This window comes from Pygoscelis adeliae, unplaced genomic scaffold, assembly GCF_000699105.1.
Source record: "Pygoscelis adeliae isolate BGI_AS28 unplaced genomic scaffold, ASM69910v1 Scaffold44, whole genome shotgun sequence".
In the NCBI taxonomy this organism is placed as follows: domain Eukaryota; kingdom Metazoa; phylum Chordata; class Aves; order Sphenisciformes; family Spheniscidae; genus Pygoscelis; species Pygoscelis adeliae.
This window is the reverse complement of record NW_008824761.1, coordinates 667,929-693,662: the sequence shown is the minus strand read 5'-3', so window position 1 is coordinate 693,662 and position 25,734 is coordinate 667,929. Positions and strand designations below refer to the sequence as shown.

General features: G+C 38.1%; 1 protein-coding gene across 1 annotated transcript in view; it reads left to right on the top strand.

Moving 5' to 3' along the window:
* Window positions 1-19,675, top strand: part of PIBF1 (progesterone immunomodulatory binding factor 1) — a 138,632-nt gene extending 118,957 nt beyond the window's left edge. Inside the window, exons 16-17 of the mRNA XM_009323526.1 lie at window positions 3,710-3,889; window positions 19,553-19,675. Coding sequence (XP_009321801.1) covers window positions 3,710-3,889; window positions 19,553-19,675 — 303 coding nt within the window. The remainder of the gene's footprint in view (window positions 1-3,709; window positions 3,890-19,552) is intronic.
* The last annotated feature ends 6,059 nt before the right edge of the window (window positions 19,676-25,734 follow it).

Below are 25,734 nucleotides of genomic sequence, written 5' to 3'. Positions count from 1 at the left end.
GACTCGATGATCTTAGAGGTCTTTTCCAGCCTTAATGATTCTATGATTTTATGATTCTAAGTAGAAGGCTGAGAAAAGTAAATGATAAGGAGAGTGAGGTGAGAAATGGATTCAGCTTATGACAGCTAAATTTAGGTATCTAAACGGAGGTGTCTGTGGTGAGGTAAGCATCTTTCTTTGCTTTATAGTCAATAGCAGCCTAGTCAATATGGCTAGTGTTGTTACAAGAAGATTCAGCCAACACACCAATAGGTGTCCACTTCTGAATGAGTTGAATCACTTTCCAAGCTACACTGTCTGTAATGGAAAATTAGATTCCTAGCTCATGTGTAGATACTTAAGTTTAGACACATAAATTTAGGTGTTATAAGCTTGAGTTAAATCCCACTTAATGTGTCACACAGCTCATTACTTTGTTCTTTGGCATTTGTGCTGGTAGGCAGAACAGGTTAGCATCCTTAACAAAAATTCACCAGGTTTCTGTGGACAGACTTTCAAAATGTTTAATAATAGACTATAGTCCTGATAACTTGTTTGAATGGGTGACACTCATGGTACATAAACAGTATTTTTGTGCCAGCTGCATACTTTAATTTTTTCCTTGTTTCATCTTAACCCACCTTTTCTTCCTAACTGCATTGTTTTCCATGTATCTGCACTGCCACATCCCCAGAGAATATTGTGTAAGCGGGCAGTGGGTGCTTGTGTTCCCAAAGTTTGGGACAGTGAGACCAAAGCTGTAAAGCCAGCGCAGAGAGGAGCTGGGTGAATCCACTCAGAGGTGTCCTCCCAAGAAGGATTGCTGTCTGCCTCTCCAAAGCCAAAGCCCTCAGACCTGGAAGCCTCAACACAGTGACACACAGCTTGCATAGCATGGCTTGCTTATACATCCAGGAGCCAGCATGGCAAGGACCAAATACCTCCACAGAGAAACTAGGACATGCAGGGCTTTAGCAACACTGTGTCTACAGTGCACTGAGTAACTGAAGAGAACACTGTAAGTAAACAATTTGCACAGCTCTGCCTGGACATAGGACCGTGGACGTGACACAGTAGAAACGTATAAAAATTCTAACCATCCATTTCTCTTCACAGCTTCCTTTACTTAGCTTATCCTGAAACTAATACATGTCCTTCTACACAAAAGATTCTTCCCATCCATTTCGAACCCCATACCGACTTTCCCCTTTTTTCTCAAGGTCCTGTTCACACTGGAACAAGTTCACGTATTTCTGCTAAGCACAATCTCCAGAGCTTCTTTTTCCTTGCTAGCTTTCTAGACCAACTTGCCAGGTTTTAGGATTGGAAAATATTATTGAATCATGGCAGCATGCTAACAGTAGCATGTAGTGCTAATGACTCTTTGTGTAGAATTTAAAAGTGAAGCAAAGAATTAAGATTGTGTTCAGGTGCAGAGAAATCTAGAGAGATGGGTAAAACTACTGCAGTTCAAGACAGAACTTTGTTTTCAGTATTTCCTTGGTTGAAAACAGCAAATCTCTTGCAAATGTGTTGGGCCAATTTTCTTTTCTTGTTTAGCAGTACACATACCAATGATTCTGTTGGATTCAGAGTTTCCTGTGCTATTTTGCCAAGTTTGTTAATGTCTTTCTCACTAAATGTGGAAGGATTTTAGAACAAATATTAAGGCAACTTTAGCTAAATTCTCATGATAAATTTGGCTGTGATACCAAATAATTTATTTGTTGTGGGCTGATTTGTTATCCCCACTCCCTGTCATTCCTTCCCATAGCTTCACATTCACATAGAGAATTCTCCTGTCACAGGGGAAGCTCATGTGAGAGCTGAGTCTCCAGAGCCTATTCCAAGTCTGAAAACAGACAGGGCTGTCAAGTGCAGGACAAATTCTGTGAAGTAGAGAAGACCTAAGACCGCCAAGTGGATCTTGACACAAGAGAATTTGACCCTACACATAGAGGTTTCAACTCCATTTCTGAAATAAATTTGCGTGACAGTTTTTGGGTTTTGCCTCGTTCAAATGTGCAAGTATTTGGTCCACAGAATAATGCAGTTTAAGTATAGGAACAGCACTTGTTAACATCAGAACATTGCTTATGTACAACTTAATCTCCTGTGTTGGTGTATGTATTTGCTGTATACTTGCTTGAGTTATTTTCATCAAGAAATTCTGTCTATGTGTCGCTTTGGCAACATCTTTGCAGAGTTTACAACTTTGAAAAACATGTTGGCATCAACTGTGCAGTCCTTTTTAACAGCTGCTCTGCAGTCATGCTGTTTCAACATGCCACCACACATGGCTGAATTATGCAAATAGTTAATATTAAATGACTGAGATACAAGAACAATTTGTACACTCGATAAAGCTGGTCTGTGGAGTGTAACATCCATTCATATAACTGAGTTAGTGTGGGGCAATTTAAAGGCAACAACATGATTCTTTTGACTTTGTATCTTGTATTAAAGGCAGCAGTGGACAGAGAGAAGGTATATGGCAGGAATGTTTTGAAAGGCTGAGGGGGGGGTTTAACTTGTTACTAATAATGCAATGAAAATAGAATGTACATCAATGTAATTTTCTGGCAAGTATTAAGAAATAAGTAAGATATAACAAATGTTTGTCATTCAGCTATAAATATGAGTTACCCTGTTTTGATTGAGAGATAAGATAGAATGTTAATTATATAGAATGCTAATACATTAAGTGTTGCTTATTGAAGACAACAGCATTTGTAAAAAACAAGCAAACAAAAACATTAATAGTTTAAAAAATGTAAAACTGGCTTAAAATTTACTTTGAAAGGCTTTTCTGCTAAGCTTGCTGTTCTAGTTCTGCAATAATGAATGCTCTAAATAATAGTACAATAAATAATAGTAATAAATAATGCTTTAAATTGTGACTTATTTTATAGTAATTACACCCATTACACATGGGGGAGAGAACATTAGGCACTAGGTGATGCAAGATGACAAAAGAAGATGTCCAGTTAAAGTCACAAAATATTATGTTTTTTCCTTTCTCATTCTACTGTACATTTTGAATAATCTGTTTTGTTCAGCTACGTAGTAAGAAAAGGTTACTTTTTTAATTAATCCAAATTGTTTACAAAGCAAATTATTAGGACATCCAAAAAAGTCTGCATTTCTATATTCTCTTGTTTTTCTTTTCCCATGTTGGAACTTTCATTTTTCACAAAATTTCTTTTCCACTTTGATCTCATTTTTGCTGTAGGTACTCTTAAGGTTTTTCATTGATTTTTCTTTTCTGATCTGGATATAAAGATACATATATATTTCTAGTAATGCATTTATAAGGCTTCTGTGCAAGACCTAGTGGTCGAAAGTGCAATTTGTCGCAGTCATTCAAATTAGATTTGTAAACTCCCTCAGCCTGACAAAACAAATTCAAAAGAATTCTTTTAAATTAAATGGAAGCTAAGTTAAAAGAGATAACACAGTAGATGTTCTCTTTTACAGCCTTTAAGCAATACAAAATTTGAGTTGTATAAATCCTATCTGCCTTTTTTATTTTCTTACTTTTACTAGTGTCCAATTAGTAATCTTATTAATTATGGCAAATATATGTTCATGCTTGTTAGATTTACTGATCCACTTACACATTTGTGGATCAGTTTGGTGAATATAGATTTATTATTAACAAATAAATACTTAATAGGTTCAAATGTAATTCTACTGAATAACTTAGCATTGTTCTTTTGTGGTTTTATAGGAACTAGCCACAATGAAACAGATTCTAATTAGTCTACATGGTAAACACTATCAACAAAATTTACCTCAGTCTCATGTTGATGTAAAAAGTGCGACTGCAAAGAACAAATCAAAGCCTTCAGTAAAACTGCTGCCAGAACATGACGAAGAAAATGTATTTACACCTAAGCCGACGTTATTTGTAAGTACTATAATATGAGTAAGTGCCATAAGCTTTTTTGATAATTCTCCTCTCTTTTTAAAAAGAAAAATGTGGGTTCATACTTGAAGGAGATGTATGATTAATTCAGCTGAATACTTGCAGCTCTTTATGGGAATGGTCAATGTTGAGGAAATAAGTTACAGTTTGTGAAGTTATTTAGTTGCTTTGTAGTTTCTACATCTTAAGTTCACAGCAAACTATATTTTTTTTTAAATGTCATTATAATATTACAATATTGAGTGGTTAGCAAAATTTTAATAGCTGACAGGATCCGCAGACTATGTATACAATTTTAAATCTACCCTGATCATGTTATGAGTAGAGTGTGTGTGTGTATATATTGAGGAGCAGGAGTGAGGAAATACAGGAAATGTAGGCAGGGTTTCTTCTTAGATGCGGAAAGAAGTTGGTAGTCCTGTGAAAATCCTGCCAATTTAGGTCAATTCCCAGAATTTTAGAAGCTTGCACAAATAAAGCAGATTTATTTTTGTAACTGAAATCTTAAAAATGAGAGAAAGATGGAGATTAACATGTGATGAGAATCCCGATCACAAGGCCAGCTGAATAAAGTCAATTTTTAAATTTAATGGTTATTAAGTCCTGGAGGAAAGAACGAATAGAGAGCAGACAGAAAACAGAACTAGAAAGGGACAAGTTTAGGGACAACAGACAAAAGAGACAGTACTCACTAACGCAAGAGACTATACCCAACTCTGAAAGCAGAATAGTCCTTACCTTGTTCCACCTCCACTTCTTTAGGTTTTTTTCTCTATACAAACCACCACTGAATTTGCCACAAGAATGTTATGCGATCCTGACAGTGTAGCAGTAGCCCATAGGATTATGAAGGCAAGGCAAAGTTGCTCACAGATAATTCTCTGCAATTAAAATACTTTCTACACTGTCAGAAAACTACTGAATTGTTTTATTTTTAATTGTAATTTTTAAGAACTGTATTTCTGCATAAATTGTTGGTCAATTATGGCACACCTAAGATCTCTTTTCTATGTTTCATCCCCTTCTCAAATGGGAAAGTCAGATGATGTTATTTCAAATGAAACCTATTTATGGCACAGTTGATGCAGGTTTTCATTGGGATAGATGTTTTAAAACAAATCATTTACTTCTTACTGTATAATCTGCTTTTTATAACCTAGAAATAGGGAGGATTTAATACAGATATGTAGAATAATAACCTTAAATGCATAGTCTTTTTTTTAATTTATTTGCATTTAAGTAAAGAACTCAATTATCACTGTGAACTACATAGGAAAGAGACTTTAGTGTAGAGTGCATGGTTTTTTTCTGACTTTCACTGTCTCACAATTAAAACATTCTTTATTTTACAGACAAATAAAGAGGCACCTGTATGGTACAAGAAACTGCAGAAGAAAACATCACCATAGCATTTTTCCAAAATTATTCAAAATAATCCTTTGAATTTCTTTGAAGAAAGTTATTTTCACCATAATGATGCCCTTTTTACCAGAAAAGCAAACTACTGTTTTGTTTTTAACTGTTCTTTTATACCTGTCAAATGATCTTATGCTTCATAAAATAATTTTTAGATCTGTCATGTGAATAAAATGTGAGGAAAGAATGCATGCAATGATTTTACTAACATATATTTGAATTTTAAAAGATAAATAAACACTAGCATATTGTACACATTTATAATCTGGGCAGTTAAAGGGCGTGTTATTCAGAGTGTTCAAATTAATGCATGTTTCAACTTTTCTGTATTGGTTTTCTTGGACCCTGTGTTTCATGCCACATGTGTTTCTGCCTCAGAAATTTAAAAAGCATACATGAGTTAGCATCAGACTATATCCTACTTTCTATGAAGGAAATTCATGTCAGGTGCAAAAAAAATTAATTTCTTATCGGCCTTGATTTGTATAGTTTGTCATCTGATGTCATTTGTTCTACCAAACAAGCATTAAAAATATTCTAAAGAAGCAATAAAATGCATCTTAATTATCAGCGCTGATACTTAGTGGGCTAGATACACTTGCTCTAGTGTAGTTACATCAGTGTAATAATCAAAATAGAACCATGATGTGTGAGTACTGTAGCATGTAATGGTGAAATGGATAACTTGCCATATTTAATTGCATGAAAATAAGCCCCATCTTCCAAGAACACAGTCTACTTATTTATTCCACCCCACCATCTATTTAGACTATAGAAAAGGTCTCTAATATTTTAAAGCACTTTTGACTGCATATGGTGCGTATGGTACATTTCTATATATGATATAAATATAGATGATACTGTTTAAGTGACTGTATACTGAAAATATTGCTGATTTCATTTAAGAGGAATCCCCTTTTTCTTACCTCCTTTTTCCTTGACAACATCTCTTCAACTGATTCATTGTTCCTACCTGGACATGAACAATAATTATTTACTATACCATACTGAGCTATATCAAGCTTATGATTCCTAGATACACTTTTCTTCATTTTCCAAACAGCAGTTTGAAGCACAGCAATACTTCCTCTGCTCCCGGTAAGCTTCAGTTGCTTTTTTTTTTTTTTTTTTTTAAATAATTCTGAGAGAGTGAGGTAAAAACACTAGCAATTGCACATCACAGGATTAAAATTATCATTCTGTGAGTGAGGGAGGCCAAGTGTGTAGACAGAGGTAGTATCTTTTCTTAGACTAACGGGTGTTCTCTGGGTAAAAAAATACACAAACCTTTGGGCTCTCAAACCTATCTGTACAGACATTCCTGAATAAACTTTGGTTTCCTGAAGTCTAGGGTTTTATCTAACTTGTATTTTTATGTGAATAGAATCATTAACACGTCTTTCATGTGATACAGCTCCCATATGCAGATACTAATTTTGTAGTTTGTAATAGCTATTTTAGATGATTCACAGTCCCTAGTTTAACTTCCCAGACTATCCTGTTTGTCTGTTACCACCCAGTAATTAATAAATTGTATTATCTAGAAGGACTGTGAGCTATTTTAAGCAAGATACTAGTCAGAATCTTAAGTATTCACAATTTGTTCTCCTATAGTATTCTTATAGACAAATTGATGAGATATGGACTATAAGGTGGGTGGAAAATTGGCTGACACACCAAGCTCAAGGAAAAGTGATCAGCAATGCAAAGTCCAACTGGCAACTGGCGAATACTAACATCCCTCAGCAAGTTCACAGGCAATACCAAATTCAGGGCAGTAGTCTATACACTGGAGGGCAGGGTCTCGGAGGGACCTTAGCAGGCTGAAAATTGGGTCAACAAGAACCTTATGTAGTCCAACAAAAGCAGATGCAGTCCTACATCTAGGGTGGAATAACCCCATATGCCAGTACTGGCTGGAAAGCAGCTTGGCAGAAACAGACCTCAAGGTCCTAGTGGACAACAAATTGAACATGAGTCAGCAATGTGCCAGCCAGCCGCATCCTGGGTGGTATTAACAACAGGATAGCCAGCAGATGGAGGGAAGTGATTCTTCCCTTCCGTTTGGCACATGGGAGACCACATCTGGAGTGCTGCATCCAGTTTTGGGCTTGTTCAAGACACTGACATATGGAAGTGAGTCCAGCAGAGATTCACCGAGATAATCAGGGGCTGGAGCACCTGATGAAGAAGGAGAGGCTGCAAGAACTGGACTTGTTCAGCCTTAAGAATAGAGGGCTTAGGGGGGAACTTGTTGCAGTCTCCAACTACCTAATGGGATGGTACAGAGACAACAGAACCAGACTCCTCTTAGAGGTGCACAGCGATAGAGTTAAGAGGCATTGGACACAAGATGGAGCACTAGAAAACTCAGTTAGCTATTATGAAAAAAGTTTTTACTGTGAGGGTGGTCAAATACTGAACAGGTTGCCCAGAGAGGTGATGGAATCTTCATCCTTGGAGATACTAAAAACTCAACTGGACAAAGTCCTGAGCAACCTGCTATAATTGGACCTGACTTTGAGATGGACTAGATGACTGATTTTTCAGAATTCCTGTCCAACCTAAATTACTCTATGGTAATATTTTTAAATATACTAACATAAGATAGTGACATTCATTTACTTCTTACCATCCAAAAGACACAAAGTGTTTAATTCTTCCATGGAAATACAATACACAATAACATTTTGATGCTTCCAGAATGAATTGTGCATTGTAAATTTCTGTGTCCTCCAGGCAGCCTGATTTTCTAGGAAGGCTGACTGAAAATTAGGCTGATTTGCGGTGAAATTTTATTGACATTTAAACAGTTCTTCAGATGACAAAGTGACATTTTCTAAAAAAAACCCTGCCAGAATATTATTAACAAGGTCCATCTTTAAATTTGTAAAAATAAAATAATTTGTTAGCATATACTGATAACACATAATGCTGCTGGTAAATTCTTGTAATCCATGTAGTCCCTGTGAAATTTTTTTTTTCCAGTTGAAGAATTTGTATTTTTCCTGTGTCTCCTCACTAGACTCCAAGGTTATAATTAATTATCTAGGAGGAGACCTTCTAAGCTTTTCATGTGAAAGCTAGAATGTCACTTAAATATAACTATTAAAATGTGGAATGCCCTACAGCAAAAATTAATGAACCTTTTTGCTCTTTAAGTAATGAAAAGGTTCAGTTGCCTTACCTGTACAGCATTTTTACTGGTTATTTCCCACAAACATAGTTGTCAAATGAATTATTCCAAAATTCTTCATCATGAAATGGTCTTTGCAGTTTCCCATTGTAGTAGGCCTTGTGTCAATGAGGTGTGAGTCAAAAATAATGAAGTAAAGAGAAGTTTCTAAGGGTAGTCATGCACATAAGCAACTTGTGACTGAAGTGCCCAACCCAGATAATCATCCTTAGTTCCTCTTTTTCCAACCAAAGGGAACAAAGAGAGAAAAATCTCTGTCCACTATTACATTTCTTGGTACGTTAAGTTGGTGTTACTTAAGTGATAAGTTTTGTAAGTATACGGGCTGAACAGGAAAGAAGGAAGGACAGTTGGTTTAGAGCAGGTCAGGATTTTTTTTTAACACTATAATTGCTTTCTCACCTTTCTGTCCCTTGCTAGAAGCCAAGAAGCTCTAAAGCATCAAGGAAATCTCTCGTTTGAGGAAAAAATTGAAAACATGAATTTTTTTTTTTTAATAAGGACCTAAACTTTTAAGGCTTGTTGCTGAATCCTGTGTTCATATTTCACTGGCATTGTAGTTTCTAAATATTTTCTGGGCAAAGAAACAATATGTCATTGGGATTTGTAGTCTTCCTCCCTTTCAAGACTTTCTTTACAAAACAGTGATGAAACCTTGTAAAAGAGGAACAACTGTAAATTCAAATATTAGTTGTCTGAGTATTTGTCAGTATCTCTGGGATACGATTTGCTACCTCTTACACTTTAGCTGTTATTTTCCGTTTCAGTTATCCTTTTGAGGATAACTGAACATGACTCGGAGAGCATGACTTTCTAGAAAAAAATTATTACTTTTTGAAGAAGTGTTTATGTTATTATGTATATGCCTCAATCAATTGTCAGTCTGTTGCACGTTTACATGAGAACAGATTTATACACAACGGTTTGAGTCTGTAACAGCCTGTCATCTTTCAGGGTTGCTCTCATTAGGGAGGTCTACTGAGGAAAGAATTTATCTCCCTGTTAACATTACATTTAATAGAACGCATGCCAGACTTTTTAGTGAGTCAAAGAAATGTATCCCTGGTATTTTCTTATACCAAAGAATTTTGAGAATCTGTATTCATTCTCGACCTTTGAAAATGAAACAAGTATCTCTAGAAGATCAAGTTTTGCTTAGTTGCTTAGCGTCTTTGGGCAATATTATCCCCTTCTTAAATTCCTAGGATTGATTGGGAACTCTTGACCTTTAAAACGCATACTTCCGTAGCTTAATTAAGGCAGTTACACTTAGGGTATTTCAGACTGAAGCTGGGCAGCAATCAGCAGCAGTACAAGGTGCTAACTCTTGGGGGATGGCATCGCTAGCGGAAATGGACAGCAGTTGGGAATTATGGAAGAGTGAGTGGCGGGTATTGCAGAAGCTTTTAGCAGTAGAAGTAGGTATGGCTCCACAGATGTTAGACCCTCTGCAGCTCTTTAAGCCCTCTGCTGACAGCACAAGAACCACCAACTTCATTCCACAGAGTTCATTTTGCAGAGTTCCCTGGGTTTCTTTCCTCACTGCTAAGTTTTCTGTAACAGTAAATACCCATATTTTTATTTTCTTTTTCTTTTTTTTTTTTTTTTTTTTTTTGAGAGAGAGACTCCTTTTTCTCAGGACATTGGAGCTGGGTTCAAAAAAATGGTGAACTTTAATCAGCTTACTCTTTAAAGGATGAAGGGGACAAAAAAACCCAGCAAATTTCATCCCCGTGAAAGCAGGAAATATTAAATGCAGAAGTATTAAATGCAAAAAGTTAGGACTGACCATGGAAATAGCTTCTACTCAGAAACTTACATGTTTTCATAGACTGTGTACCCTTTTTGAAGATACTACAGAAATAACCACTGTAAAAGAGAATGCCGCTTTGATTGAAGCAATAGAATCAACTTTGTTTGACCATGAATAATTGAAGTCTTTGTGTTAATGCTTCTTTTAAGGAGTAGTGGATCAGTAAATGTAACTTAATTGCAGGAAAAGTCTTATGGATGGAATTTATGACTGTATTTCAATGAAAGTCTTTTCATTTTTCCTTTTGGTTAAATAGAAGAAGGATTACTTAGATTATTCAGTGTTGTAGCTGAAATTGTTAGCAATTCCCAGTGCTCCTTTTTATCGTGATTTTAGAGATACATATTGCAGCATGCAAGACTTTCTCTTTTGCCATCTTATTCAATTCTTCAGAAGAATTTGTTTCTTTGTGCATTATTACAAGATAGAGCCTGGCAATGTAGTGCTTGACTTTTACGAGGGAGTTGTCATCTAGAATTTATGTGGATTTTAAACGGGATTGTTACCAAAGTGCAGTGGCCCTTTCTAAAAGAAACAGTTGGAAATATTCCTACCGAGTTCTCTCTGACACCTTGAGAGAGGGTCGTTTCTGTGCCCAAACTTTCTTGTGCTCCCCGTCACTGCTATAGTGCCGCACATACAGGAGACTTGTCACTCTACGTTTCACAGGCCTGTGGTTTCCAAGCACACAGCTCCCAGTGCCAGTGGAGCCGTGTAAACAGAGATTCACAAGTTGTCATCCGGAGCTGTGTGTAAGATGTTCACACAAAAATTAGTATCACTCATCTCCTCTGTGATACTGTGGGAAGTATAAGCAAGGAAAAAAATACCATATTTTGGTGCAGTCTATTCATTTGCCACATTTTCCTTCTCGGGGGTTAAATTATTTTAGCATATAAATAAAATTCTAGTGAGTCTTCATTCTTGGACATTGGAAAGGAAACATGCTGCAAGTCCTGCAAGGATAGCTAAGTCCTTTTTTTCAGACACTTCATCAGAGATCTTCTGTGTTCAGCTCTCAGGTACTGACCAGACAACTCCTAAGAGATCATTAGGCACCACTTCTTACACATTAATCTTTATTTTATTAACTTACTACTTCAATACTAAGTCCCCAAAATCCACTCAGTATTTATGAGTAAAGGAGTACGTGCCTGGAAGTAACAACGAGCAGTAAAGGGACTGATATGTCAATGACTTGAGTCTTACTGAATTAGCACATTCCTTGTCATTTTGTGTCATTTCTTTCATTATTGCAGTAATTAACTTTGCAGAATTGCATTTGTTCCATTCAGCAGGGAATGGAGAACAATAACAGTGTTTACCAACAGCAGGAGGGAGCTTACCTTTCTTTCTCAACCCCGTAAAATCTCGGCAGGCTAATCTCAATGCACAGCTAGGGTGCCCTCCTACACAATGGAGACTGTCTGAAACCTCCCTTAGGGAAACCTAAGTGAGCTGATTTGAGCTGTTGTCAATGAAAACCAAATACTCAATCCTATGAAATATAGCGGTTTTTCATTCTGACGTGCCATTTCAAATCTGTACAGGCTGAAACTTTTGTCAAGTAAATTTACACCATGATAGTAATTCTGATAGCTGACTGACTTAAAAACAAGTACAGAGTACTTTCAATCCATTAAACTCTGTGAAATTACAAAGAAACAAACTATGTAAAGTTCTTACATTTCCAGCTGCAGTAACATCCAGAATCTGTGATAATTCACTATTATTCTTTTGTAGTTGTAAACTGAAATATTATATATAAATACATATACATTTTTAACATAAATGTAAGTTAAATTATTTGAGGTTAATTATATTTATTTTTAATAGAAAGCAAAATATTTTTCTGTGAACATCCATGTTTAAGGTGCTTTTGGTTATGAATGAAATGCCAATAAAGTATCTTGAAATTAATTTTATTAAAAATGTAAAGGTTACTGTACTACATCATCTTCATGGGCTTGTCTGATCTACTGTCCTATCGCCAACAATTGTCAGGTTCATGACAGAAATGTGCAAACTCCCCATGGGCCAACAGTGGACAGCACCACATTTATTGATTTGAATGATGGCCCTAGTTTTCATAAAAATATACAGTATCTTTAATATGCTAGCTTTCAGATTCACTGGATGTTTCTGGTAACAGGAATACCTGATCCACCTTCTCAGCGATGTTTTTTGTTATTCTTTCATGCAAGAGATTTTCTGTGTTCTTTATTCTTATGACTTCTAATTTCTGAAAACATGAAGATGTAACTGTAAGGTTCTTAAAACTCCGCTTTGGTGCCACTCAGCCATGGAGGTACCAAAAGTACAGATACGCCAGCATTCTCAGTGGCCACCTAGACTTGTCCTAGTCGTGACAATGCCAAGTCCTACTGCTACATAGAGAGATGACAGTACTAACAGTGCTTCACTCTGTATGAAATACCAACTGTTGGGTTTGGTAATAAGAACAGGTGTGACCCTGAACATGTATTTATTGGACCAGAAACTGGAACCCAGTCTGAACAGAACTGGCATGGCTATTGGCTTCACAGTGCTCTCTAGTCGTTATACTGCTTCCATAGGAAACTGAGTATGTTACCGTTTTCCTCAGGTGGTGGATAGGATTGAATCTGATCATCCCCGCTGAGTGTTCACAGAAGTTGACTTTGGGCAAGAAAATGATGGGAGCATTTCTGAAGAAAGGAGTGACCTTCAGCCCTTCAGCTTTGGAAAGAAACAGCCAAGACAAAGTTCAGAGCTTCCAGTCTATTAGCTTGAAGCACCTCATACAGACTACATAAAGCTCCTGTGTATTGACAGGGCACTGAATTTAATATATGCCTCTTCCTTCTTCGTTTTCTGATGTCTACTTTAAAAATACCAGTTTTCTAGTTTTTATTTATACCATTCTTAAGCACCTAACTTCATGAAGTAGTAAGGAACCTTGGACAAATCTTAGAGAGTATGGCTACCATGACTACTTCAACACTCAACTTTGCAAAGGTTAGCACTTACTTTTCAGTTTTAGGTTGCCAGTAAGAGTAGATTTAATCCAATAAAGCAAATTATGGGGCCATAGCATTTGATGGAGGGTGGATATTTAAAAATATAATGCAGTAATGTTCAACAAAGTATTTGTAGAGGGGAATTCCTTAAGTTGCGTAATTCAGTGTGAACAGGCAACTTCTTTGGCTGTTTGGCTATTACTCAGCTTTCCGTGAGCACTGTTTTCACTCCTGAATTCAGAGTCGAGAGAAGCAGGCGTTGCATCACACTGTCTCTCAGTGAGATATTTTTGAAAGAAACACTGACATGAGACTAGTTTAATGGTACCACAATGTCCTTGGGATAAAGAACATAGACCTTTTTTTGTTCTTCTTAAATTAGATACCAGGAAAGCTTATTGCCACTGCTTCATACTATAAATAACGTCACCTGGATTGGAAGTGCTGCAATGGGTCATTGCAAAATGCTTCTGCTGATAGAACACAGTGGACCAAGCTGGTCTAACCTACTGTGATTAATAATTGTTTCATAGGTGAATTTCACTATGTTAAAATAATTGTTTTAATGCAAGATTTAAAATAACAGGGATGGATGCAGATGCGGTATTGATGAAAGACAGTTTGTGCAATTGCAACCTGCTCTATTCACATGATCTGGCAATGCTAACATGAAGCAAAAGGAAAAGAGTTAACATCCTCTTTCTCCCTTCCACTTTTACTTCTTTCCCTTTTGAGTAAAGTCATGTCTGAGTACAAAACTTCAAATTTGAAAAACTGTAGTGCTGCATGGTAAAACACTTCAAAACATGTAGAACAAGATGTGATTTTTATCCTGGTCCTGCCAAAATATATGTCTTAATATTTGTTTGTTTCTCTGGTGCAATAAAATACAGATTATTTTTTTCTCCACAGGCTACATGCAGTTATGTAGTATTTTACGGCAATTTGTACCCGATAACGTGTGCCAGATTTATGAATAATTAGGCCTTACTCTTGAATTGCACAGAAGCAAGTTTTTCTAATCACTCAAAAAAGCTTTGTAGTTTGTTACTCTACGAAGTTATCAATATGCAATCTAGAGAGAAAGAAGCCTTGTTTTGTTAAAAGATTTAATCAACTTTTCCTCTCCTTTATCTTATTTATATCTTTCAAGCAGCACAGGGATTAAGATGTGTTGTTAAAAGTCTTGCCTCATCCAACTTGCCACATTAGTTACAAGTTCATGCGTAAGCAGGCTCCATAGCTTAACTAAGCATGTTATGAACCGGTCAAGTAATGCGTTTGAAATGGGCTATACACTCATGAACTGCAGTTTTCCATGCCGTAACACAATAGACATAGACCAAGCTTTCATTAAGTCATCCAGCAACAAGAATACTTAGGAGTCAAATGTGAACATTCTAATACATAAATATTTTTTATCTAGAGCTGCTCTAGTAAAAAAAAAACCTAACAAAATATCATTAAAATGGAGAAAGGTTTTTTATCTGGTCTCTTGTTCTGAAAGTAAACATTTCTTTTTACTTATTTATTTTCCTTTTTTAATATTTTAAAAAGCATTTTCAAAAATTATGAAAAAGTTAAGTTTTCAAAAAATATTAGTATATTACAAGTGGAAACTAGCTAAGCTGGTTTTAACAGATGGTTGCAATTTAAATCTCTTTTCGGAAAATAATATCCTTAATTACCTGAATAAATTAATATCCTTAAAATAAGTGTAGAAAAAGCTGCATTGAATGTTTTGCTGAATACTGTGTTGCTATTTTTTTCCAGCATGATTTGTAGAAAATAACGTGAGTAGCACTTGAAGCTGCAAGTGCCAATATGTTAATGAAGTGTTTCACATTTTTTCTCACTGAAAAATTACTTACTTCTGTTGATCAGGCTCTAAATATTTTGAGAAAGGCAGAAAATAATGAGGGAAAAAAGCAACATTGTGTTAACTAACTGTTTAGCTATGTTGTATATTATTTAACGTAATCTACTACTTAATGTATGTCTGAGAACTGAAATTAAAAACATTCTGAAAGATTTTGAAATTGAATGCATCTTCAGCTCATGGGAATAATATAGTTAGCTAAACTAAGGTGAGATCTGTAATACTGTCCTATGTCATTAGATATTTCGCTTTCTGTAACATTTGATTTGACCTTTTTTTTTTAATGGACACCTTTCTTATGTTACTTATTTGAGAAGAGGGACGTTTCCTGTGCACATGCATTTGGATAGATATATGTCAGTTCTAAAGCCCTATTGTGAATAGACATTTGAGTCATCACCGATAACCACTGTCATTTTTCCCCTGTCATCTTATTTCTAGATCGTTCCTGTGTTGGCGAATCGGTCATTTTCTGACTATGCCTTACCTAAGTAAATGAAACCAGACAAACTGTGTGGAGGCAGTTGCTTCCTTGATGGGAGGAGTTCACTATGAGGCAAACAGAAACCATGAAGGGGGGTGCAGCTGTGCCTTTTCATTACAGTACACGATTAGAAATACAGAAATTTCCCCATCCAGCAAGATGAATATTGTCACCAACTCTGTAAGCCCCCAAGTGAACAGGAGATAGGACTTGTGTGCAGCCACATTTTATCAAGGCTGATCAGGTTTCTCGTAGTGGAGGACTGGTCTCTGAGGCTGGTAGCATTTGGTTCGTTCATCTTTCTTATCGGTCAACTAAGACCTTGTGATGGCCACTAAATGCAGCAGATGTTCTGGTGAGTTTTTAGCTTTGCTGGTGAGTCCAAATTCATTCTCTGACTTCTGGAGTTTTGACTAAGGTCAGGATTTTAAATATTCTTATTACAAAATGACATTCCTCTTCTATGATGTGATTGGGACGAAAAATCAAGTACACCTTCAGAAGCTTTCATAGGAAGCACCTTTCAAATTCCTGACTCACCCTTCTACAGCAGCCTGAGGTAGGTTTTTGTAATCTCTACTTTGCTGTTATCCTTCCTGACAAGTGACATCCAGTTATTCAGCTCACTATTGAAAGATGTTTAATGTGTCTTCACTGGAGGTCAAACCTCACTTAGTCTTGAGGCAGATGCATGGAAAATCAGTACTTGCATTTGACATTTTTTGAAATTACTTGCTCATTCCTAAACTTCCTCTTTTTTTCAAAAAATGTCAATCAAGCTACCAGGATATGTTGAAAAATGTAATGGTCATCTGAGTTATTACCCTTATCATTAAGCAAGAGAGAACCCTGTCGTAATTTTAATTTCAGTCTGACTGACTGAAAATCATCCTTTCACTGCTGCTGCAGCCGTTTCTGGTAGTAGAAGGGCTGGTTCCTTCCAACTGTTTTTTTTTTTTTTCTCCCCAGGGGCATACTGTTTAGATAGACAGGAGATACTACCTAATTCTTTGTGCTCCTTTGAGTTGGGATGGCTCCTCTGAACAGATCGTGGAATTGGGGTGCACAACAGCAGAAATGAAGCAACAAAAACACATTACAAGTTTACTTAAATCAGGAATTCCTGAGCTATGATGTTAGTGCTCTATAAGCTGCTTCAGAGCGATTCTCAAATACTAACAAAAAAGATCCATTGGAACATAAACAATGATACTGAAGCAACCTCACTTCGGGAGACTAATCAAGATTGGAATTGCCTAGGTTTAACTCCAGCCATTCAACCTCCAATCTTGGTAGATCTTTATCTCATAGCTCAAAGAATCCATTCTCACAGTTTTCCCTCTGTTTAGGCATCTATACTGCACGTAAGTTTTAAGTGTGTATGGAAAAGGTCCTTCTAAACAACTATCAGTCTGTGAGCTTGTGCTCATGAACTACTAGGACTCCTCAAGAGGTAACCAAGAAAAGCAAGCTTATTGGCAAAAAGTTTAAATTCATTATACAAGCTTTTTTATTTTTAATGAAAAAAAAAAGGGGGCCATTAAGTAGGAAAGACTGAAAACTGCATTCCTAAAATGACCACGTCAGTTTACTGCATGGTCAATACAGAATTAAGGTCTTCAGAGGTGTCCTGGTTTTGGTTGGGGTAGCGTTAATTTTCTTCATGGTAGCTAGTACGGGGCTATGTTTTGGATTTGTGCTGGAAACAGTGTCGATAATACAGGGAGGTTTTCGTTACTGCTGAGCAGTGCTTACACAGAGTCAAGGCCTTTTCTGCTTCTCACACCACCCCACCAGCGAGTAGCCTGGGGGTGCACAAGAAGTTGGGAGGGGACACAGCTGGGACAGCTGACCCCAACTGACCAAAGGGATATCCCACACCACATGACGTCATGCTCAGCATATAAAGCTGGGGGAGGAAGAAGGAAGGGGGGGACGTTCGGAGTGATGGCATTTGTCTTCCCAAGTCACCGTTCCGCGTGATGGAGCCCTGCTTTCCTGGAGATGGCTGAACACCTGCCTGCCGAGGGAAAGGAGTGAATGAATTCCTTGTTTTGCTTTGCTTGCGTGCACAGCTTTTGCTTTTCCTATTAAACTGTCTTTATCTCAACCCACGAGTTTTCTCACTTTTACTCTTCTGATTCTCTCCCCCATCCCACCATGGGGGGAGCGAGCGAGTGGCTGTGTGGGGCTTGGTTGCCGGCTGGGGTTAAACCACGATAAGAGGGAAGTAGCATCCGCTTCCATCTGGAGGCCTACCCCTCTCCATTGCCTACACACGGACTACTTCAGTAGACACTACAAGTGGGTGCAGGCTCAACAGCAAATGTGAGAGAATGGATTTCACCCCCTCTTGAACTGTGGATGCTGAAAATGGTTGAGCGTTTCAGTAAAACACCCTCACTGGTGCCAGTTACAGTATAACAGCTCTACATGAGCTTCACTTGTTTAGGCATCTAAGATTTACACCCTTCTTGGCCACCTGAGGAATCATCTTGAGCTAACTAGTTATTATTAAGCCCAGAACCTTTTCATGCCTTCATTGGAAGATGTATAGTTTAGAAGCATCCAACGTACCAAGGAATCTAGGGCTTTGTTTGTTGTTTCAGTAGGCAGATTTCCCACCTTCATTATTTATTTCTCCCCCATGCTTACTCTCAGTAAAATTGATCAATTATTATTTTTTCTTTAAAAAAGGTAAATAGCTTGTTGTTAAAAACCAGTCCCCATGTGACCTTATACACCAACCCGGCAATATTGCATTTGAAAAAAGTTGAGTCTTGTCAATTAGGAATTTTATTCAAAAATATTGAGCTGAATCAAGTGATATACTTTACAAAAATGTGTTTTGCATAAACTCTGTTATCTTTTGTGACCAACTTCATTCAAAGGTAGCTCAACAAGGTCTTGTTTTTCATAAGCATATACTGAGTGGAATAAATTATATTATCTTTCTATTTTAATAAATCCCCACATTGACTATTAACATTAAGCTGCCCAAATTAATGTCACAATGCAAATTTATAATTACCTGCATCATTTAATTTACATTTTCTTTTAAGCATTGGTTATAACTCTAGCTTTCTTAACAGTCTTCTGGAACATGTCTAATATTCTAACAATTACTGAATATTAATCCTGAAAGCTCACTGACCAGCTCTTTTAAAATTCTTGGTGAGAAGTTATCCAGACATACTCATCTAAGACCATTTATAGTAGCTGTTTTCATATGCTCTTGAATTACTGTTGAAATGGAAAATATTTTTTCATTATCATACATTACCTACTCCTTTCCCAAATACAGCACAGGAATATTTAGCGTGTTTTTTCTCCTTGCTTATGAACAGTTCTACATCTTTTATCTAAAAACAGGCAACTGTTAAAGTTCTTAATACATTTCATGGGCTTTTTTTAGATGTTCTTTTCAATGCAGGTCATTGACTTCTTAGGCATCTTTCTTCCTCCATATTATTTTTCCATAATCACTGCCGTCAAAGTTATATTTGCTGTTACTAGTTCTCTTCCCAGCTGTTGAGTATCTATAATTATAGCTGCTTTACAAAATGCCCTCTAAAGAGGCAGAAGGAAAGAGGTCGTTCTTTTGAGGAAGGGGCGTTTTGTTTTGACTAGCTTCTGTGGGATTGTAGACTTTGAGGACCGTACTCACCTCACTCAGGCTCTGCCTAATTATTCACTGGTCGCTACTTAAGCCTACTATTTATTTCAGCTTTGTCAAATTAGCCCTTTTAAATCACCAAGTCAATATCTTTTTGTTTCGGTCCTTTCTGCTGATTACAGACAGTATGATTAAATAATCATTTTGGGATGTCCACTAAAAGTTTCCCTTTTTTTGACCAGTTATCAGATCTGATGATTATAAACTTGTCTAGCGCAGAATTCTCCTATGCCGGATGCAAGATTGAGTACAGAGACTACCGCTTAATCTTAGAAATTGTGAAGACATTAGCGCCAATAGCATGAACTCTCCTGCTTCACCACGAAGTGTATAGCTACGTGACACACTGAAATTTAGGTTCCTACCCTTGCTCAGAATAAGGCAGTTCAGGTACCACAGGGAACATGGCCACACAGGGTCATTAGCGTCCCTGGATAGCCAAAGTGGTCTGTCAGGGTCTCCGCAGTGCTCCCCGTACCGCAGTAAGCAGCGCACTGCACCCTGTAGATACTATGCTCTGAAGTCCCCAGGATCTTCTTTCTGCACATTATAGGCAGTTGATTAAGGAGCTTATCCTTTCTTCCCCTGCTTGAAAGAACGCAGCATAAGAGGTGAAGGAATTTTTTCTGACCGCATCCCCTAATTACTTTTGCTCTCAACATCAGGATTTAGTTCCAAATGAGTATTCGCTGCCCTACCTCATTATGCTCCCAGAGATTGTTAAACAAGTAGCATGCCGTTGCTTTAATGCCCTCCTAGCTTGTCCAGCCAGACCATCCCCTCTGCCATGTCCGAGCCTGTAAAGGCTCCATCTCCCAGCTGGTGGACCAGTATTTCACAAAACCCAAACCACTCCACGTTATTTCTCTAATCAGGAGATTTCAGCTAAAACATGCAAGTATGGCAGTTTTACAGTTAGCGTTTGTTAACAGATTTTTTTCAGCATAAACACTCTGAAGCCAAAAATGCTTTCTTTAGTAGTAAGGAATGTGGGTTTGTCTCATATATTCAAGCAGTTAAACACCAGCGTAGGACCACCTATTGCTAACAAATGTTGCCAACAGCATTTGCTTTTATAAAGCAGGCAGCCTCCATGTTGCATGGGGGAGGCAGAAGAAGAGTGGTGGTGGCTCCCACCAAACTTCCAAGTGACAGGCAAACCACCTTTCCAAAACCAGTGAATGTTATTTTCTAAGTATGCATTTTAATTAATCTTGCGTAATTACCCCATGTACAATTTCCATCTGCGCTAATAATACATAAATAATTAAATGACATGCTTAAGGAGCATGCTGTTGGAGTTTCTGGCCCTACCATGCAAGAAGTCAGAGCCGACCAGCTGTATGACAACGGATGAGAATACAAGAAACGCTCATCCCTTAAAGCTGAGTCAGTGACCTGTTGTTCTCAAAAAGGCCTGTTGTAATAAACAGCCTCCAGTTCAGACATACATCAAACCTATAGAGGTCAAAAAAAGGAACTGGAAACAATAAAAGATTTTTCTGTACTTCCTCTTCTCAGGTGGGCTGAAAGTATTTGAAATGTACCTGGAACCGAGAAATACTAGGCTGTTACCTAAAGTTATTAAGACTCCTTAAAATCTGAGTAAAGATTGGGTTCAGCTACTGAGTAAGATGTCTTGTTTCCTCCAGACAGGTTGATGATTCTTAATCCAAGAATTCAAGTAATGAGCAGTTGAAGTTTCCATCTTGAAGCATCTGCTCCGCCAAGTCAGCACTGGCCTTGATAAATAGCAAATCAGACTGATGCATGCAAGTGTATACACACATGCTCAAGTTAAACTTGAGGGAAAATACTTGAACAGATCTCTGCATAGGCATATTTATATAATTAATCTGTAATTAGGCTTTATACAGTGTAGGCTGACTCAGGTCAAAACACAGAAAATGCAGACATGGTAGGATCTTTACCTGTTGCTGCAAAAAAAATTTTCAACGGTTATTTGTGGGTAAGTTTACATACCTTCATTTAGTTGTCACAAACCTTCACTGCTATTCTAACTTACTCATCTTAGAGTGGAAGAAAAAATATGTTTAGCTAAAGGATAAAAACAAACCACAAGTACAACTGCATCTGGGTGCTTTTAGTAATCTTAGCAAACTTCAAACATAACTTTAAAAGTTGTGCCTCATTTTTAACTGTGCAAAAGAGAAGCTTGTGTACACCACTCATTTTATAAATATAAAGTCTGTGCCGAGCTTTGCAATGGTGACTCTCCCTTGGCCTGAGGAAGAGAGGAATTGGGTTGTTTTGCTATTTTTATATCTTAATTCTCTAAAAAACTGCCAAATCCAGTTCTTCAGCTGGAGATCACTCTACTGAGGAGGTTTCTACCTGACACAATGTGCCAATTCAATTCCAGTGACGAGAAATGCCGAGCTGGTTCAGGAAGGTATGCTCTTCACTCCCGGCAGCGCAGCAAAGAAATCCTGAGGGACTCCACTGGGAACGGGACGTTTTTACACAACTGTCCGAGGGTATACAGGCGGGTTGGCAAAACGAAAACTCACTTTCTGTACATGCTTCACAACAAAGCCTTGTCCAAGGGGAACTAGAGGTATTTTCCTGACTGTATGACTTTGCATGCCAGAGCTAAAAGGTGCAATTGGATGACTATTGAAATGTTAAGAGGGGAAAGAAGTCAAGATGAAGTGCATTTTTACTCAAAACGCCAGGCTGAATTAATGAGGGAGTGCCATTTGTTCTTTCAGGAAGAGTATCCTTTTCGCCATAGGGTCTATCACATGATTTTCGGTAAAGTGAAATGAAAAATAGGAACCGGGCTTGCCTTTGTGTAAGCAAAGGGAACACCTCCATAAGCTAATCCTGAAATGGCAACAGATAAAGCTACACAGCAATAGACTATCGTTTCATGATTTTCACGTTCACTTCAACAGAAAGTCACCCTGCTACATTCCTCGTTGTGGTGGTGCTGTATTATATAGCGTGAGTGGCATTTGCAAAGCCTGTCATGAGTTAAGATGGTACCTCGTGGCTGGTGCAATCCTGTTTTCAGTGGAAAGTTAGAATGAGAAAAATAATTACTTTCTTGAGGTAAAAGGATCGTACTGGCTCTCTTTTGAAAGTCAAAAGTAAGAAGAGAAACCGTTTCTTCCCTTGGGGAGATGGAGTCTAATGGGTGGCCAAAAGTACAGACGGATACTGATTTTGCATTTATTATTTCCACTTCTCTAGTAAGTTTACATGAAAAAAATGAGGTGGGTATTTGCTGACTCAGAACAGGCCTCTGAATGTGCTAAAAGCTCCTCAAATTATTATCAGACATCTTCCTATGGCTTCAAGTCTGGCTCAGTTCAGCTGTGGTCCTCAGGTTTCCCTCACCTCATCGTTACGAAACAACTCATCCATGTCTTTCCACTCCTTCCCTACCCCTCCAAACAATGCACGTGCAGGTCCCCGTCAACTCTGGCCCTTCTCCTCCCCACCAAGACAGTGGAACACAAGTACCTCCCCTAAGAGTTATGTCTGGCGGAGCCGATGCGTTCGGAAAGCAGGGAGCCGGTCTCCATCCATCCCGTCCCCCCTTCCACCCATCCTGAGCTCCTTTGCTCCCAACCCTTCTCCCACAAGGCAGTGCTGTGCTCCACCACTGCCAAGCTCCCGACCGCCTGGGACTTGACATTTGTTCTTGTTTTCTCCTGCCTCCCCTAATGGGTATAGCACTACTAAGCGAAGAGGAATGCACAGAACAAGAGAGTTCAAAGTAATTCAGTCTACATTCATTCAGAAAGCCTGGATCCTTGCCCACTCAGAACCTGCAGCATTTACATAGTTTCAGAAAGTTTAACCCCTTTTCACTGAACCTGGTAATGCTCTTTCGAGCGCAGGGCGTTGCACTTCTCTCATCAGTGACCAGAGACGCTGGAAGGTGTCCTTCACATACCCAGCTCTAGGTGCTTACCACTCAACCTTTTATTTCTCCTGTTTGCTCTGTGGGACAGTAACTTAAGACCTTGAGTTGTCGTTTTTACAAGATGCTCAGGGAACTGTGTTGCAGAGGAACGATCACTTACCGTAACTCCTGAGCGCTTCTGCCGAACGTCTTACACAGACAGAACTGTGCTGCGTTTAAAAGAGCTTACTCGGTTCTCTGCTGCAATCTGTTAAGGTGTAAACTCACTTCTAACTCTGTCTGCAAAATCAGTGAAGAAGCAGAAACATTCCAAAATTATTATAACTGTAAACTTGTATTTTTTTTTTCTGATTATTAATTCTGAACAAACTCTCGTTTCAATTTAATTTAGGAGATGATGTTAGCTAGCAGCTTATTACTGACTTTAAATTGGTAAATAAAAATTCTTCAAAGAAGTATAAAATCTAATAACAATGGAAATTCTTAAAACAGGTTAGCAAATAATTTTTTTTGTCTGAATCTAAGCATTCAGTTAGACTATCTAGAAGCTAAACAGTGCAGCACTGTGTAGGTCAGATAAGCAGCGAACCTGAGCAAGAACAAGAGTCGATCTGACTTGCCTGTTTAATTGTTAGTGACAGTAGAAATGCTAAAATAAAAAAAATATATGCTCTTTAGTAATCTTCCATTGACTGTTGCTTGGCAAAAGGCTGTAGGACCGGGCCCATCATTAGCACAAAAACATGGCGATGGGATTGGATTTGTTTACCTGCAGTTCAGATCTAATTATATCCCTTTTAAAAAAATTAAGACACATTCAGAGCTGTTTCTGAAAATGTCTAAGTATACACAGAGCTTTACGCCGCGATACCGTTCTAATTAACCTGCCAAAGTGTTTGCCAGAGCAGGCCCTTTATAAATGTACATACATAAAACAAAGCAAAACAAAAAACCAATTTTGAAATTATCTGTTTATCATTCATTTAATCAGATGGAGGTAAAACATATACGTAAAGTATGCAAGTCTCAGAAACATTTCAGTTACTACAGCCATACAATTTACATAAATGTCTCAAAGTTACTAGTATACGCACTACATCAGATGATGCTTAGCCCTGTATTGTGCCTGATCTAGGAGAATTACAGCCGAATTATGTTCCCGACAGCATAGTGCAATATTACTAGTTTTGCATTTTTAAAGCTGTTACAGAGCAGTTTATACCAAACCTGTCATTTCAGAGGGTCAAAAACATAGTTCAAAGCCTGACTGGGTTGAAATAGGGTACATGAAGGGCAGTCAAAAAACGTAGTTTGAAGCATAACCCTAAACTAGGGTTATGTGAAGGGCATTCACACAAAAACAAAACATGATTTTAAAATCTGTTAAAACACCTGTTTCTAGGCTAGAATGGGGAAAAGAAATGCCAGCAATGAGTCTTCAGAAAAGGACACTGAAGTCACATATTGTATGAATCCCCAGGACGTGTTAGTGTCGGATGGAAACTAGCCTGCATGGCTTTAAATGCTACGCTGACAGGAGTAGCCGGATCTATGCTAGTAATAACAAGCATCGAGCGGCTACATATTGCTAAACAGACAGTTTGTGTAAAGAAGTGTTATGCTGAACTCTTTCCTGGTTCTGTAATTAGCTTTCTGCATGCAGGCTCTGAGACACCCTCCTTGCCGTGAGCTGGAAGGCAAAGGGGAGGAGTGCCAGGTTAAGCAGAAAAATGCCTTTTTAAGTTTAAAAAAAGAGCCTTGTCTATAAATGATAGGGGATAAATGCGGGGAGGGGGAGGTTGCCAACATTTCAGTGGATTCGCAGCTTCTCTCCCTGCAAACTGGGAGCGCGGGGCTGGCAGGGCCTGGAGAAAGGTGGAAAGTTTGGGGTTTTTTCCAAGGCGCCGCTACATGCTGTACTTTTCCCATACAACCTGAGCCCTTCGGTGTTGCACAGAAGGACAGCGTCCCTCCTTTTTCTCCTCCTTCAGTGAAACATGCAGGAGCTTAGCTCACCGTCCTGTGTCTACAGGGAAATATGCTTTGCGTCGAAACCACACCTCAAAACAAGTAAATAGAAACTTGCCTCATCCGAAGAAAATAACGTGCCCCTGGGGGGGGGGGGGGGGGGGGGAGAGTCAATTGTCGCTCTCTCTTTTCCTCTCCCCTTCTTCCTTCTCCTCTGAGCTATTTCTGCAACAGCATTTTCACAGCGTATGGTGGAAATGTATATCGTAGCGCTGAAATTTATTAGCAGCAGGTTTCGAGTACGAGCTGCCTTCGGGACAAAAAATAATAAATTTGAATGACTGCCTTTAAAACCCTTTTGAAGATGAAAGGTAGGAGAGACGGTTATTTTAAAATGCCTACATTAGCAGCGCTTCTTTAAAAGGCTATAAATAATACTAAAGCACGAGAGGGGCCCCGGCAGACCGCCGCACTTGTTGAAAACCCTCTTCCACCTCGCTG